Source organism: Triticum urartu, chromosome 2A (genome assembly GCF_056163025.1).
Source record: "Triticum urartu cultivar PI428250 chromosome 2A, HENAU_Tu73, whole genome shotgun sequence".
NCBI classification, from domain to species: Eukaryota; Viridiplantae; Streptophyta; class Magnoliopsida; order Poales; family Poaceae; genus Triticum; species Triticum urartu.
Window position 1 is genome coordinate 535,808,363 of NC_141874.1, and position 14,226 is coordinate 535,822,588.

The 14,226-nt window shown below is 49.1% G+C and overlaps 1 protein-coding gene across 1 annotated transcript; it reads right to left on the reverse strand.

Annotated features, from left to right (window-relative positions):
• Positions 1-8,200: 8,200 nt before the first annotated feature.
• Positions 8,201-11,981, reverse strand: LOC125538521 (sugar transport protein MST1). Its single transcript, XM_048701808.2, has 3 exons — positions 11,670-11,981; positions 8,974-9,926; positions 8,201-8,878 (listed from the first exon to the last, which is right to left on the reverse strand). The coding sequence occupies exons 1-3, from the start codon at positions 11,803-11,805 to the stop codon at positions 8,444-8,446; spliced, it is 1,524 nt and encodes a 507-aa protein (XP_048557765.1). The 5' UTR covers positions 11,806-11,981; the 3' UTR covers positions 8,201-8,443.
• Between the last annotated feature and the right edge of the window lie 2,245 nt (positions 11,982-14,226).

Genomic DNA, 14,226 nt, shown 5'->3' on the forward strand with positions numbered 1-14,226 from the left:
TAGTGATAAAATAAAGCATTACAGCGCGATTGCATTGCATACAATAAAGCGACAACCATATGGCTCCTGCCAGTTGCTGATAACTTGGTTACAAAACATGATCATCTCATACAATAAAATTCAGCATCATGTCTTGACCATACACATCACAACATGCCCTGCAAAAACAAGTTAGACGTCCTCTACTTTGTTGTTGCAAGTTTTACGTGGCTGCTACGGGCTTAAGTAAGAACCAATCTTACCTACACATCAAAACCACAACGATAGTTTGTCAAGTTGGTGATGTTTTAACCTTCGCAAGGACCGGGCGTAGCCACACTCGATTCAACTAAAGTTGGAGAAACTGCCACCCGCTAGCCACCTTTGTGCAAAGCACGTCGGGAGAACCGGTCTCGCGTAAGCGTACGTGTAATGTCGGTCCGGGCCGCTTCTTCCAACAATACCGCCGAACCAAAGTATGACATGCTGGTAAGCAGTATGACTTATATCGCCCACAACTCACTTGTGTTCTACTCGTGCATATAACATCAACACATAAAACCTAGGCTCGGATGCCACTGTTGGGGAACGTAGTAATTTCAAAAAAATTCCTATGCGCACGCAAGATCATGGTGATGCATAGCAACGAGAGGGAAGAGTGTGATCTACGTACCCTTGTAGACTGACAGCGGAAGCGTTAGCACAACGCGGTTGATGTAGTCGTACGTCTTCACGGCCCGACCGATCAAGCACCGAAACTACGGCACCTCCGAGTTTTAGCACACGTTCAGCTCGATGACGATCCCCGGACTCGTCGCAGGGCTTCGCCTAAGCACCGCTACAATATTATCGAGGATTATGGTGGAAGGGGGCACCGCACACAGCTAAGAATATGATCACGTGGATCAACTTGTGTCTCTAGGGGTGCCCCCTGCCCCCGTATATAAAGGAGCAAGGGGAGGAGGCCGGCCAGCCCCTATGGCGCGCCAAGGAGGAGTCCTCCTCCTAGGAAGTGGGGAGGGAGAAGGAAAGGTGGGTGCCGCCCCCCCCTCTCCTAGTCCAATTCGGACCAGGGGGAGGAGGCGCGCGGCCCACCCTGGCTGCCCCTCTCTCTCTCCACTAAGGCCCATATGGCCCATTACTTCTCCCGGGGGGGTTCCGGTAACCCTCCGGCTCTCCGGTTTTCTCCGAAATCACCCGGAACACTTCCGGTGTCCGAATATAGCCGTCCAATATATCAATCTTTATGTCTCGACCATTTCGAGACTCCTCGTCATGTCCGTGATCACATCCGGGACTCCGAACTAACTTCGGTACATCAAAACTCATAAACTCATAATATAACTATCATCGAAACCTTAAGCGTGCGGACCCTACGGGTTCGAGAACAATGTAGACATGACCGAGACACGTCTCCGGTCAATAACCAATAGCGGAACCTGGATGCTCATATTGGCTCCTACATATTCTACGAAGATCTTTATTGGTCAGACCGCATAACAACATACATTGTTCCCTTTGTCATCGGTATGTTACTTGCCCGAGATTCGATCGTCGGTATCTTAATACCTAGTTCAATCTCGTTAGTTGTAATGCTTGCAAGGCTTATGTGATGTGCATTACCGAGAGGGCCCAGAGATACCTCTCCGACAATCGGAGTGACAAATCCTAATCTCGAAATACGCCAACCCAACATTCACCTTTGGAGACACCTGTAGAGCTCCTTTATAATCACCCAGTTACGTTGTGACGTTTGGTAGCACACAAAGTGTTCCTCCGGCAAACGGGAGTTGCATAATCTCATAGTCATAGGAACATGTATAAGTCATGAAGAAAGCAATAGCAACATACTAAACGATCGGGTGCTAAGCTAATGGAATGGGTCATGTCAATCACATCATTCTCCTAATGATGTGATCCCATTAATCAAACGACAACACATGTCTATGGTTAGGAAACATAACCATCTTCGATTAATGAGCTAGTCAAGTAGAGGCATACTAGTGACGTTTGGTTTTGTCTATGTATTCACACAAGTATTATGTTTCCGGATAATACAATTCTAGCATGAATAATAAACATTTATCATGATATAAGGAAATAAAATAATAACATTATTATTGCCTCTAGGGCATATTTCCTTCAACCCCCTCCAGTAGTTCTCATCGCCAATATTTTTTATATTTTCTGGATATATTCTCCGTAGATTTTCAGCTCAATTCGAGAACTTTTATTTCTGCATAAAAACAACACCATGGCAATTCTGCTGAAAACAACGTCAGTCCGGATTAGTTCCATTCAAATCATGCAAATTGAAATCCAAAACAAGAGCAAAAGTGTTTGAAAAGTAGATACGTTTGGGACGTGTCATGGACAAGGCCATTTTTTCCTTTATATATACTCTTCTATTTTAATTAATGAAAATGAAGAAACTTTTGCCTTTTTCTAAAAAAAAGTATTGACTGCATTTTATGCATCTGACTATTAAACTCCACACAAATGCTTTGAAAGCGCATCAATGCAGCCTTTCAATTCAGACGAATTTTGCATGATAGTTGGTGATGTTCAATTATCATATATGACCACTTTTCCATTGGGGGGAGACACCAGGACATGGTGTCTATATAGTCCACGAGCACCGACGATACGACAGCCCGCAAATTTGCCCACTCTACAGTCTTCACCTGCCCAAATGACCATCTCAACAAGATGTTCCAATGGCCATTATGGGCAGCGGTGGGTACCAATATCATCGGATCCCAGCATATGGCAAACAAGTTTGGAAATACCATAGATAATGGGGCTCCATCTACCCACGGGTCAAGCCAGAACAGGGTATCCTCTCCATTGCCGATGGAGAAGGACAACCTAGGATAGATCTCCCGCTTGATCTGCTAGATGGACTTCCAAAATAGGGATCCCTCATACGCGAACAAGCAAGTAGTGGCTCACCCCGTGATACGTCTCTGTCGTATATATTTTTTTGATTATTTCATGCCAATATTATACAGCTTTTACATATTTTTGGCAACAACTTGTATGATTTATTAGACTAACCTATTGATCCAGTGCCCAGTGTCAGTTCCTGTTTGTTGCATGTTTTTTGTTTCGCAGAAAATTCATATCAAACAAAGTCCAAACGCGATAAAAAATGATGGAGAATTATTTTGGAATATATGTGATTTTTGGGAGGTGGAATCAACGCAAACGAGGGCCCACATGCCCCAAGATACACCAGGGTGTGCCAGGGGGTGCCAGGAGCGCCCAAGTGTCTTATGCCCTCCTCGAAGGTCGGTTGGGGACCTTCTCTGGCGCAAGAAAGATAATTTATGGAAAAAATCATGTAAAACTTTCAGCGCAATCGGAGTTACGGATCTCCGGGAATTTAAGAAACCATGAAGGGCTAGATCCGGGGAGCACGAAACAGAAGAGAACAGAGAGGGAGATCCAATCTCGGAGGGGCTCCCGCCCCTCCGCCGCCATGGAGGCCATGGACTAGAGGGGGAACTCTGTGACGCCCCCGATTCAATCGTACACTAATCATACATGCAAACGTGTACGATCAAGATCAAGGACTCGCGGGAAGATATCACAACACAACTTTACAAATAAAATAAGTCATACAAGCATCATATTACAACCCAGGGGCCTCGAGGGCTCGAATAGAAGAGCTCGATCATAAACGAGTCAGCGGAAGCAACAATATCTGAGTACAGACATAAGTTAGACAAGTTTGCCTTAAGAAGGCCAGCACAAAAGCAACATTAATCGAAAAGGCAAGGCCTCTTGCCTGGGAGCCTCCTAACTACTCCAAGTCGTCAACGGCCGTCACGTAGTAGTAGGCATCCTTGGGGTAGCAGTAGTCATCAGTGGTGTCGTCTGGCTCCTGGGATCCGTCATCTGGTCGCAACAAACGGGTATGGGGGAAAAGAGGTAGCAAAGCAGCCGTGAGTACTCATCCAAAGCACTCGCAAGACTTACATCAGATCTAAACTAAGTATGCATCTGTATCAAAGGAAATGGGTTGTATCTGTGGACTAAACTGCAGAATGCCAGAAAGAAGGGGAAATCCTAGCCTATCGAAGACTAGCATCTTCAAGCATCTTGCAGCATATAGAAGAGTACAGATCAACATAATGTAAAGTAGTAGTGTTATCAACCTCGGCCAGAGATCATTTCTCGACTCCCTGCGAGAAAGCAATCCCAGAGCCATACTATCCATTTCTCATTCACAATTCATTTCTCATCACAAGTATCCAGTTCTAGTTGTATCGATCGGGATACAACTCCAAGTGTCCGTTACCGTAGGACAGGCTATCGATAGATGTTTTCTTCCCTGCAGGGGTGCACCAACTTACCTACCATGCTCGATTAACTCCGGCCGGACACACTTTCCTGGGTCATGCCCGGCCTCCGCCAAACAATACACCGCAACCCGACCTAGGCTTAATAGAGAGGCCAGCACGCCGGACTAAACCTATGCCCCCAGGGGTCATGGGCCATCGCCTCGGGAACTCCTGCACGTTGCGTGGGCGGCCGGTGAGCAGACCTAGCAGGTGCTTACGCAGTCCAACCCGGCGCGTGCCGCTCAGTCGCTGACGTCTATTAAGCTTCGGCTGATGTATACGACACAGAACGCCCATACTATGCCCACGTGATGGTTAGTGCTATCAGGACAGAGGCCCCTCAGATCAAATATCCAAACCGTAGTGGATTAGGAGCACGCGGTAACGAGCAGAGACTCACGATCGATGTGACCCCGTCGCCCCGTCTCGAGTACTTGTGGCAAAGGCTAAGAATGCCCGGCCACGCCTCGTAAGTATCTCGCGGGCACCTTCCAGGTCAACCCGACTCCACATCACTCGCTATTAAGCTCGCGTGGGTACCCCTCAGGGCCGACCCGTCTTTAGTAACATGGCTCAGTGCAAAGTCATAGTAACCATAGTAACTCTGTGTCTAACACCAAGGGGAAAACCCGAGGAATCACCCCCGGTGAATTCCACTCGATGTTGTCATCAAGGTGAACGTAAGAGGATCCACCCTCGAGGTTCACACTTGAGGGGTTGCACGACAGAGCCGTAACGGAAGTGGTTAAGGAGGAAATCACCCTCGATGATCACGACCGAATAGCTACACTACAGAGATCTCATCAGGAGTGATGTATGAGGTTCACCCTCGGCACTCGATAGTAACTCTATAGTGTCGTACAACTAGGGGGGTGATGTGCGGTGTCGGGGCCTGGACGTCGATCACGTTGATCGAGTCATCGAACATAAAGCGAGGCAACTGGGACAAGGTGGGGGTCACTGATGGATCTCTAACCAATCTATACTAAGCAGTTTAGAATAAGCAGGTAAGGTATGAAAGCAGGTAACAAAAATAGGCTATGCATTAGAGTAGGATCATACATAAAGCAGTAGCAGTTCTAATGCAAGCATGAGAGGGAAAGAAATGGGCGATATCAGAATGATCAAGGGGGGTTTGCTTGCTTCGAAGCTCTGCTGAAAAGGAAGAAGTGTCGTCGTCGACATAGTTGATCACAGCGGCATCATCAGTCTCAGGGTCTACCGGAGAGAAGAGGGGGAAGAAACAGTAAATACAGAGCAAACAGAGGCAACGAAAAGCATGGCAGGACAGTAAGCTATGCTAGGGTGACCTAACGCGGTACTACACGTTGCAGACGAAGAGGGAAAACATGCGAAGAGGTTTTCCGGTGTTTGGCGTTTTCCAAACACAGGAAAGAAGGGGAAAAGTTCCATGCTCAGCATGCTAGGGGCATGTGACAGATGAACAGACTGCGTATTTGGAGTCGTTGGATTTTTCTGAGCAACTTTCATATATAAAGTTTTTCCATTCGAGTTACGAATATTTTTCTATGATTTTCCAGAGTTTCTAGAATTTTTAAAACTATATTAATTCGAAAATAAATATCTAAATACTTCTGTCACATGGGGTTATGCTAGCCGGTGTGTATTACAGGTGGGGCCTTGGGTTGGGTTGACCTAGTCAATTTGACTGGTCAACAGGATGTGTGGCCCACATGCATAGATTATATTTATCTAAACAGATAAATTAAACAATCCTAATTAAAGGAGGCGGGGGACACATGTCTTAGAGTAGCAACTAATTTAACTAGTATACAGTGATATCTAGAATGGTAGAACTCATTGATCCGGTCACTACACAGTGGGATGAGGAACTAATTCGGGATATCTTTTATCCAGTGGACGCTATTAGGATTTTGCAGATTCCACTTAACTTTCAGGCCTTTGATGATTTCATAACGTGGCACCTTACAAACCATGGTAGATTCACGGTCCGAAGCCCATACCATGAACAGTGGTCTCACAAGTACAGGAGCCAATCCATGGGGAGTTTGAAGTCAAGTAGCACCCTACAGCCTGCTATTTGGAAGCAGATTTGGGAACTGCAGATACCCCAAAAAATTCAGATATTCTGCTGGCGTGCACTTCGAGGTATTGTCCCGCTAAAGTCTATACTCGCTGATCGACACTTACCCATCAGTGGTGCGTGCCCAGTTTGTCACAAGGGGCCTGAAGATATGAGACACCTGTTGTTTCAATGCGATTTAGCACGGAGCTTGTGGTCTGGTTTAGGTCTAAGTGACCGTATAGATCATGCGATGCAAGTGGACTGATCTGGGTCAGCAATTTTGGAATTTATTCTCACAGAACCAGACTTGCCGTTGGTGACTATGCCAAATGTAACCTTGAAAGAAGTTGTGGCAGCAGGAAGCTGGTATATATGGTGGCTGCGGCATCGCCACACCCATCATGATTCGTGTCCCCCTGCATTTTGGTGGCCTGTCTCAATCCTGAGCATTGTCGGGAACTACAAGGAAACTTTCTCACGAAAGAATGATCAAAGAGTACACAAGTGGAAGAGGCCGGAGGCAAGACACGTAAAGCTAAATGTAGATGCCTCCTTCCATGCAGATGAAGGCTCTGGTGCTACTGCGGCAGTTCTACGGGATGACAAAGGGCGATTTATTGTAGCTCAATGCAGATATATTCAGTTTGCAGCGGACATCACTACAACTGAGGCTATGGCGATGCGAGACGGCCTAAGCTTGGCAAACTCATTGGGCTTTAACAGGGTCGAAGCAGAGTCGGATTCCCTAAGCGTTGTTAATTGCTGTCAAGGACAAAACCAATGGTGGGATGCAGCAGCGACGGTTTTTGCCGAATGCATTGATATAGCAACTTTGATAGGAAAGGTCATTTTTTCTCATTGTTTTCGTGAAGCAAACTCAGTAGCTCACGAGCTAGCTAAATTCAGTTTTAGTACTAAGTGTGAGACTAGTTGGACTAATGAACCACCTGGGTTCTTAGTTTCACATATCGTGAATGATGTAATATTGATTGATTAATAAAGCTAGTCATGATGGCCTTTCCTCAAAAAAACTAGTATACTAATTAGTACGGTGGTGGCTGGGCCTTAGGAGTTAGGTGGGCTTCCTGCCCGGTAACACATCAAGTGTATTCAAATTATGTGGTTGGATTGCTAGAGTATGCACATGGTATTCCTTCTCAAAAAAAGTTGTCTAAATCTAAAAATTGTCAGTGGATCAAAATTTAACGACTTAAATTTATGTTTCAGAGTAAATAATAATGGTATGAGTAATAAAACATTAATTTAATTATGTATTATGTATTATATAAATATAATTTTTAAATCGTGCAAACATTAATTCTTTATTTTGAAAATGTCCATAAGTTCTTAAGGTTTTCAATTGTATACATACGTAGACCAATAGGTTGTAGTTTTTAAAATAATATCAAAGTGATTTTGTTAGCCAGACAAAATAGTTAGATAATATTAAAGGTTGTAAAATTTGATAGTATGCACTATGAATTACCTGTGCGCTATTTATTATTTTTGAAATGAAGTTATGTGGAAAAACACACTCTACTTAGTTTTATCAGTATTTGTGTTGCTCGCGTGCATTGTCTTGGACACGGCGACCACTGTCGATGAGAGGGAAAAGGAGGTTAAAAGGTGACATAGGTGGGCATCGTGTTAAAAAAGAGGTGTGGACCTATGAAGGCCTTGAGCCATACTTTTTAGAATATACATATGTGATTTTTCTCTCCCGTTGCAACGCACGGCCATTTTTTTGCTAATCTCACTTGATTGTTTAAGCAAGACATCCCCATCCCACAAGCAAGGATTGAGCATTTCCGCAGATGCGCATTAGCGATGACCTGGAAATAGACGGATTAAAAGTTTTTCGACAAGAGAGCATCGCTCGGTCTAAAAATCTTAGCTAAAGGTTTATATTTTTGTCCCTTGGTTTATGGGTGCAGCAAGGCGCGCCCTTTTGATTCTCCCACTTTCGAGTTTTACCGGACTACGAGTACCAATCTAGCGCTAATAGGAGTATTATATATCCATGACACAATGCGAAACCAAGCCATATGCCAAGGACGCACGCAGACGCAGGTCAGGTGGACTCATTTCCGAACTTGTGGTCCTTGACGAACCTGCCCCAGTACCAGTGGCGCGCGAAGACGTGGCCCATGGAGTCAAGCGGCACGCCCTTGGTCTCCGGCACCAACGCCATGGCGAAGGCGGTCATGACGACGAGCCAGCACGCGTAGAAGACGAAGACGCCGTACTTGAGGCTGCACAGCATCGCCAGGAAGCACTGCGCCTGCACGAAGTTGAGGCCCAGGTTGAGCGCCACCGCCGTGCCCTGCCCCGCCGACCGCACCTCCACCGGGTATATCTCGCCGGGGATGGTCCAGTACAGCGCACCCCACGACCAGCTGAAGCTGGCCGAGAAGACGCACGTCAGCACCAGCACCGCCACCGCGTACCCCTTGGGCATCTTGCTGCCGTGCCCCAGGTGCGTCCCCGCGATGCTCGCCATTGCCACCTGCAATCAAACGCAAAGCCATCAGTGTCCCAGAGCATACGTACGCTGGGATGGAAAATGTAGTACTGTAGGTCTTTGTTGTATGCATTGCATGCCTGGCAGGTGAACATGAGCGCGCCGCCGATCGCGAAGAGCAGCTTCCGGCCGTAGCGGTCCATGGCGACGCCCGAGGCGATGATGCCGCCGATGTTCATCAGGCCGAGAATGATGGCGCCCATCAGCGCCGCGTCGCTACCGAACCCTATGGTCCGGAAGAGTATCGGCGAGAAGAAGGCCGACACGGTCACGCCGGTGAGGTTCAGGAACACGGGGAACGCCACGGCCATCACCAGGTACGGCCGGTACTCCCGCCGCAGGATCCGCCGGAACGCGCCCTCCTGGTTCCGCCGGTCGTGCTCCACGGCGGCCAGTATGTCGCCGAACTCCGCGTCAACGTCCACGCCCTTGCCGCGGACGCGCTGGAGCGCGGCGCGGGCATGGTCGTGCTTCCCGCGCAGGACGAGGCTGCTCGGTGTGTCCGTGATGAGCACGGCGCCCAGCACCATGACGGCGGCGGGGACGGCCGCGAGGCCGAGGGACAGGCGCCAGCCCCATTCGGGAATCCGCGACGTGCCGTAGTTGATCAGGTTGGCGACGAGGTACCCCACGCTGATGAACAGAGGGAACGCGGAGATGAACCCGCCGCGCCACCGCGGTGGCGACATCTCGGCAAGGTAGACCGGCGTGGCCTGGCCGGAGAACCCGAGGCCCAGGCCGAGCAGCATCCGCCCGACGATGAGCATGGCGAGGTTGGCCGCGGCGGCGTTGACGAGCGAGCCGACGAGGAACATGCTCCCCCCGATGACCATGATGGCCTTGCGGCCGACCCGCCGGGTGACCCGGCTCGCCACCAGCGTGCCCACCATGCCGAAGGCGTAGAGCGAGGAGGTGAAGGCCGTGAGCGCCTGGTCGTTGTACATGCAGTAGACGTCCTTGCTCGCGTGCCTCGTCGTCTTGAGTAAGCCCGGGAAGAACTTCTTCAGGAAAGACTCCATCTCCGAGACGCCCCCTGATCCCAAGACGTTAGTGCCATGAACACGATTCACTTAAATCATTTGCAGAGTTAGTACGTACTACGATAAAATGACACGCAAATTGGAACGAGCGTGATTTAGCTTCTCTATTAGTATATTATTATTAACTGCGGATGACTGTAAACCCAAGTGTTGATATATACTCTATTCTTCCTCGAACCAAAATAGTCAGATAACCGATTCTTAGATCTTAGTACAGCACGATTCTTAGATCTTAGTACAGCACTATTCTTTCTGGCAACCGGATTCGTTGGCATTATTTGACACTCACTGGCGCAAATATTCCCTTCTTATTTTTGCGGAAAGCAAATATTCGTTTTTGTTCAGAAAGACGCAAGTATTCTTTACCAATCATCGTATGAAACTAGTAGCATGATATCTCATGATAAAAGTCTGATCTTGTCAACCTCATCCGTCCATCACTCGCTCGGAAATGACACGCTCCTAATCCCGGTCGATCCTAGCTTCCTTTCGCGAGAGCACAATCGACTAACAACTGAGTAGTAGGAGAGTAGCCTATAGTACTCCACTGCTCGAATAAACCCCACCTAGGACCAGGAAGCCTATCCACCAAATTCGAGTGGAAAAGCAACTTTGCCAGTACCCCTTTCCGCTACTAGGAACTCAGAAACGTATCACAAATCCCGGCTGGCTTTGGCTTCGATACCCCCGGGAAAAAAAATCGCGACGGGTCACCCGGCGGGACGTCTCGCCGTCGCCAGCACGGCACCTTATCGCGTATATGCCGTCCAAAACTGGTGATGCGCGTGGTGACACGGACGATTAAGGGCAGAAGGCCGTACTAACACCGAGCAGAAAAGCTGTGCTCAGCTTGGTCCGAAGTCAGAATGAGCCATCAACGACACGAACGAATCGGCGAGCGTGAAAGCTAACGAGCCGTGCCATAGCTGTCGTGTCTAATGGGCGCTCCACGAGCCGTGGGATCGCCGGACAGCACGCCGCTGGCCCCGTCCAACTCGACACGAATCGGGTGTGCCCTCTCCTCCGGTCCCTGTCGTCGATGTGAATGAAGATCATGGGAGAAGAAAGGGTGTGATGAAGGGACCATTTGGCTTGATTCACGTAGTACGGCTTGGCGCACAAGCCTTACTGGTGGGAGGAGTATAAATATCTTTCTGCGATGCTCCCGGCCGTGTACACTGCTGGGCACCACTGTTCCCGGGAGTGTGATTTGTGCAGCGCAAGGACTGATCTGACGGGAGGAGGACGGGTGACAGGGCCTGCCGGGCTTTCAATTGGATCTAGTCGTCGTACCAACTCAATATTTTACTGCCTGCCTGTTTGGCGTGTGGGTGATCGACGAAGACGAAGGCACATGCCTGCCTGACTGGTTAGATTAGAAGTTGCGGTGCGATTTGGAGATATTTGGGGATCGGACATGGAGACAAACTAAGCTGAAACTACTAGTATAATTAAATTTTATTTAGCCGGATGCTCTTCATGGCTTCAGATCACGATTTCGATTGGCCGCAGATGGTGGCCAACTCACAGCATAGCTCCTGGAAATCTAATACTTTAATACCCAAATCAAGAACAGCATCGAGAGGCGAACCACGAACTGATCGATAAAACTCACTCCCTCCGTCCATCCAAACTCCAACCAAAGGGAGAAACGTGCGAGGAGCGTCGTAGGCAGGTATTCCGTCCACAGTTCCACCAAGAGAGATGTACGGACGGCGATGGGGACAATGACGCACCTGAGATGCCAATGTCGTAGCCGAAGATAAGGCCGCCGGAGGCCGCCATGAGACAGGTCACCACGACGGGGACGGTCAGCGCGCCGCCGTAGTCCGGCGCGCCGGCGCCGTTGAGGAGGAAAACGCCGCCGGCCATCCCCGGTCCTCGCTCTCCCACGCCGGTCAAAGGCACGACGTGAATCGGAGGTGTGGTGTCGCTGGTAGGAGCACGAGATAGCGCGAGGCTGGCTATAGCTTGCGCGAGAGCGCGCAGTGCTGATGTCTTCGGAGCTGCTCGCGTGCTGCCAAATGCTTATGTACAGGCTTTCAGGGAGAGTCCTTATATAATGTCTAGGCTCTTCCAAAACGTTGCTGACCTCATCCACATAAGCTCCACTTGCGCATTTCACGCTTACCAGGACACCCCACGGCATAATGCGGGAGCTATCTATTTAAAGTTATCCGTATACATTTTAAACCGGGTTTCGACTGATCGGATGGATTTCACCAAAAAAATGAAATTTATTAAATTTTGAATAGAAAAAATAGCATAAATCATTCATACATGGCATGCAAATAAGTCGAGTACAACAATAGTTCAAATTCAACGAGATTAACCGGATATTTAATAAGTTTTTCATGGATGGATCATGATGTCCCACATATACTGCCTCTTGAGAGCATCTATAGCCGGATTTGGTAAATCCGATCCCTCAAACGTCCGCGGACGTGGCCGGACGCGTCAGTGACCGGTCAAGCCTCAAATTAGGTACTCTACATTCGAGTCTCTCATATTTGAACCCTTAGATCCATACAAAATATGGAGAGAGAGAAAAAAAATCATACGTACTACCCTAGCTAATCTTCATTGTCGGAGATGTCCATGACGTCCGTGCCGGGCGCCAGGTGGACGGGCACGTAGGAGGGCTCCGGCTCATCCTCCTCCGGCTCGACCTCATCCATGTAGGCGAGCATCTCCTCCTCCTCTGCAGCGTGTTGCGCCTTCATCTCATGTCGGCGACGGTGTCTCGCCTCTGCATCCAACCCCGATTGGAGGGAATCGAGGATGGCCTCCTGCTCCGCCTGCAGATCTACGTCCCCAGCGTCCCCAAAATGATCCTCCTCCTCTTCCTCCAGATCCACTACATCCTGAGGTAGTCCTGCGGCGATCCGAGCTTCGCGCCTTGCCCGGATCTACTCAAGGAGTTGCATATGGTGCTCCAGCATTAGAAATGGGTAGCCCCTTATCCGGCGGCGTGGGAGTGCATGGCTACTGGTGGTGGCAGAGGCAGACGGGGAGTGGAAAATGGCGGCGACGGTGGACGGGCAGAGGAAAATGTGGAGGGGTAGGTGAGGGAGTCCTGGATTAAGGGGTCCTCAGGTGTCCGGGCTGTGTGATATGGGCCGGACTGATGGGCCGTGAAGATACAAGGTAGAAGGCCTTCCCCCGTGTCCGGATAGACTCTCCTTTGCGTGGATTGCAAGATTGGCGTCTGGATGTATAGTCTCATTCTTCTGTAAACCGACTATGTACAACCCTAAGCATCTCTGGTGTCTATATAAACCAGAGGGGCTAGTCCGTAGAAGCTATTAGATTTCATATAGGCTAGACATCTAGGATTTAGCCATTACGATCTTGAGGTAGATAAACTCTTGTAACCCCTATACTCATCAAAGTCAATCAAGCAGGAAGTAGGGTTTTACCTCCATTAAGAGGGCCCGAACCTGGGTAAACATCTTGTCCCCTTTGTCTCCTGTTACCTTCGATCCTCGGACGCACAGTTTGGGACCCCCTACCCGAGATCGGCCGGTTTTGATACCGACATTGGTGCTTTCATTGAGAGTTCCACTGTGTCATCGACAGAAGGTTCGATGGCTCGTTCGATCATCAACAATGATGTTGTTTCCGAGGAAATCTTCCTCCCCAGTCAACTTTTTGTGTTCGGCGGCTTCGCTCTGCATGCCAATTCGGTTGGTCACCTCGAACAGATCAACAACTATGCCCCTGGTCATCAGATTAGATTCGAGAGCCCGAATTACATCGCCGATATCCGACGAGACTTGATCTTCGAAGGGTTCACGGCCTCGGATCCATCATCGGGCACCGCTCAAGGACCAACTATCATCCCAGCTCTGGCTTCAGATCCAGAGCAGACCACCTCATCCGAAGATGGGTGTCTGAAACCCACCGAACTCTCTCCTACTACGGAGCTCTTCTCCGAAGACCCAAAGGCAACTATGTCTTCGACGAGCCTGGAATCAAGCAGAACTCTCCCTGTCACCGGAGAGCCGAACTCGCCTCTGGATGCCAACTCCGAATTCTCAAGGTCTGCGTCTGGTAAACACAGCCTGGTAGAATCTTCCATGCCTAGCCCCGCAGGTCCTCGGTTCCCCGTCCGGCATTCGCTCTTAAGCGAGGCCTTGGACTTAATGCGATCCCTTGCCATTACGGAAGTATCACTTCCGAACCACACCCAGTCCGAACTAGGGGCTGAGCACAGGGAATTTTGCATCCCACCAACCACCCATTTTGTAGCCACTATCGAAGACTTAACCGACATGCTCGACTACGCCTCCG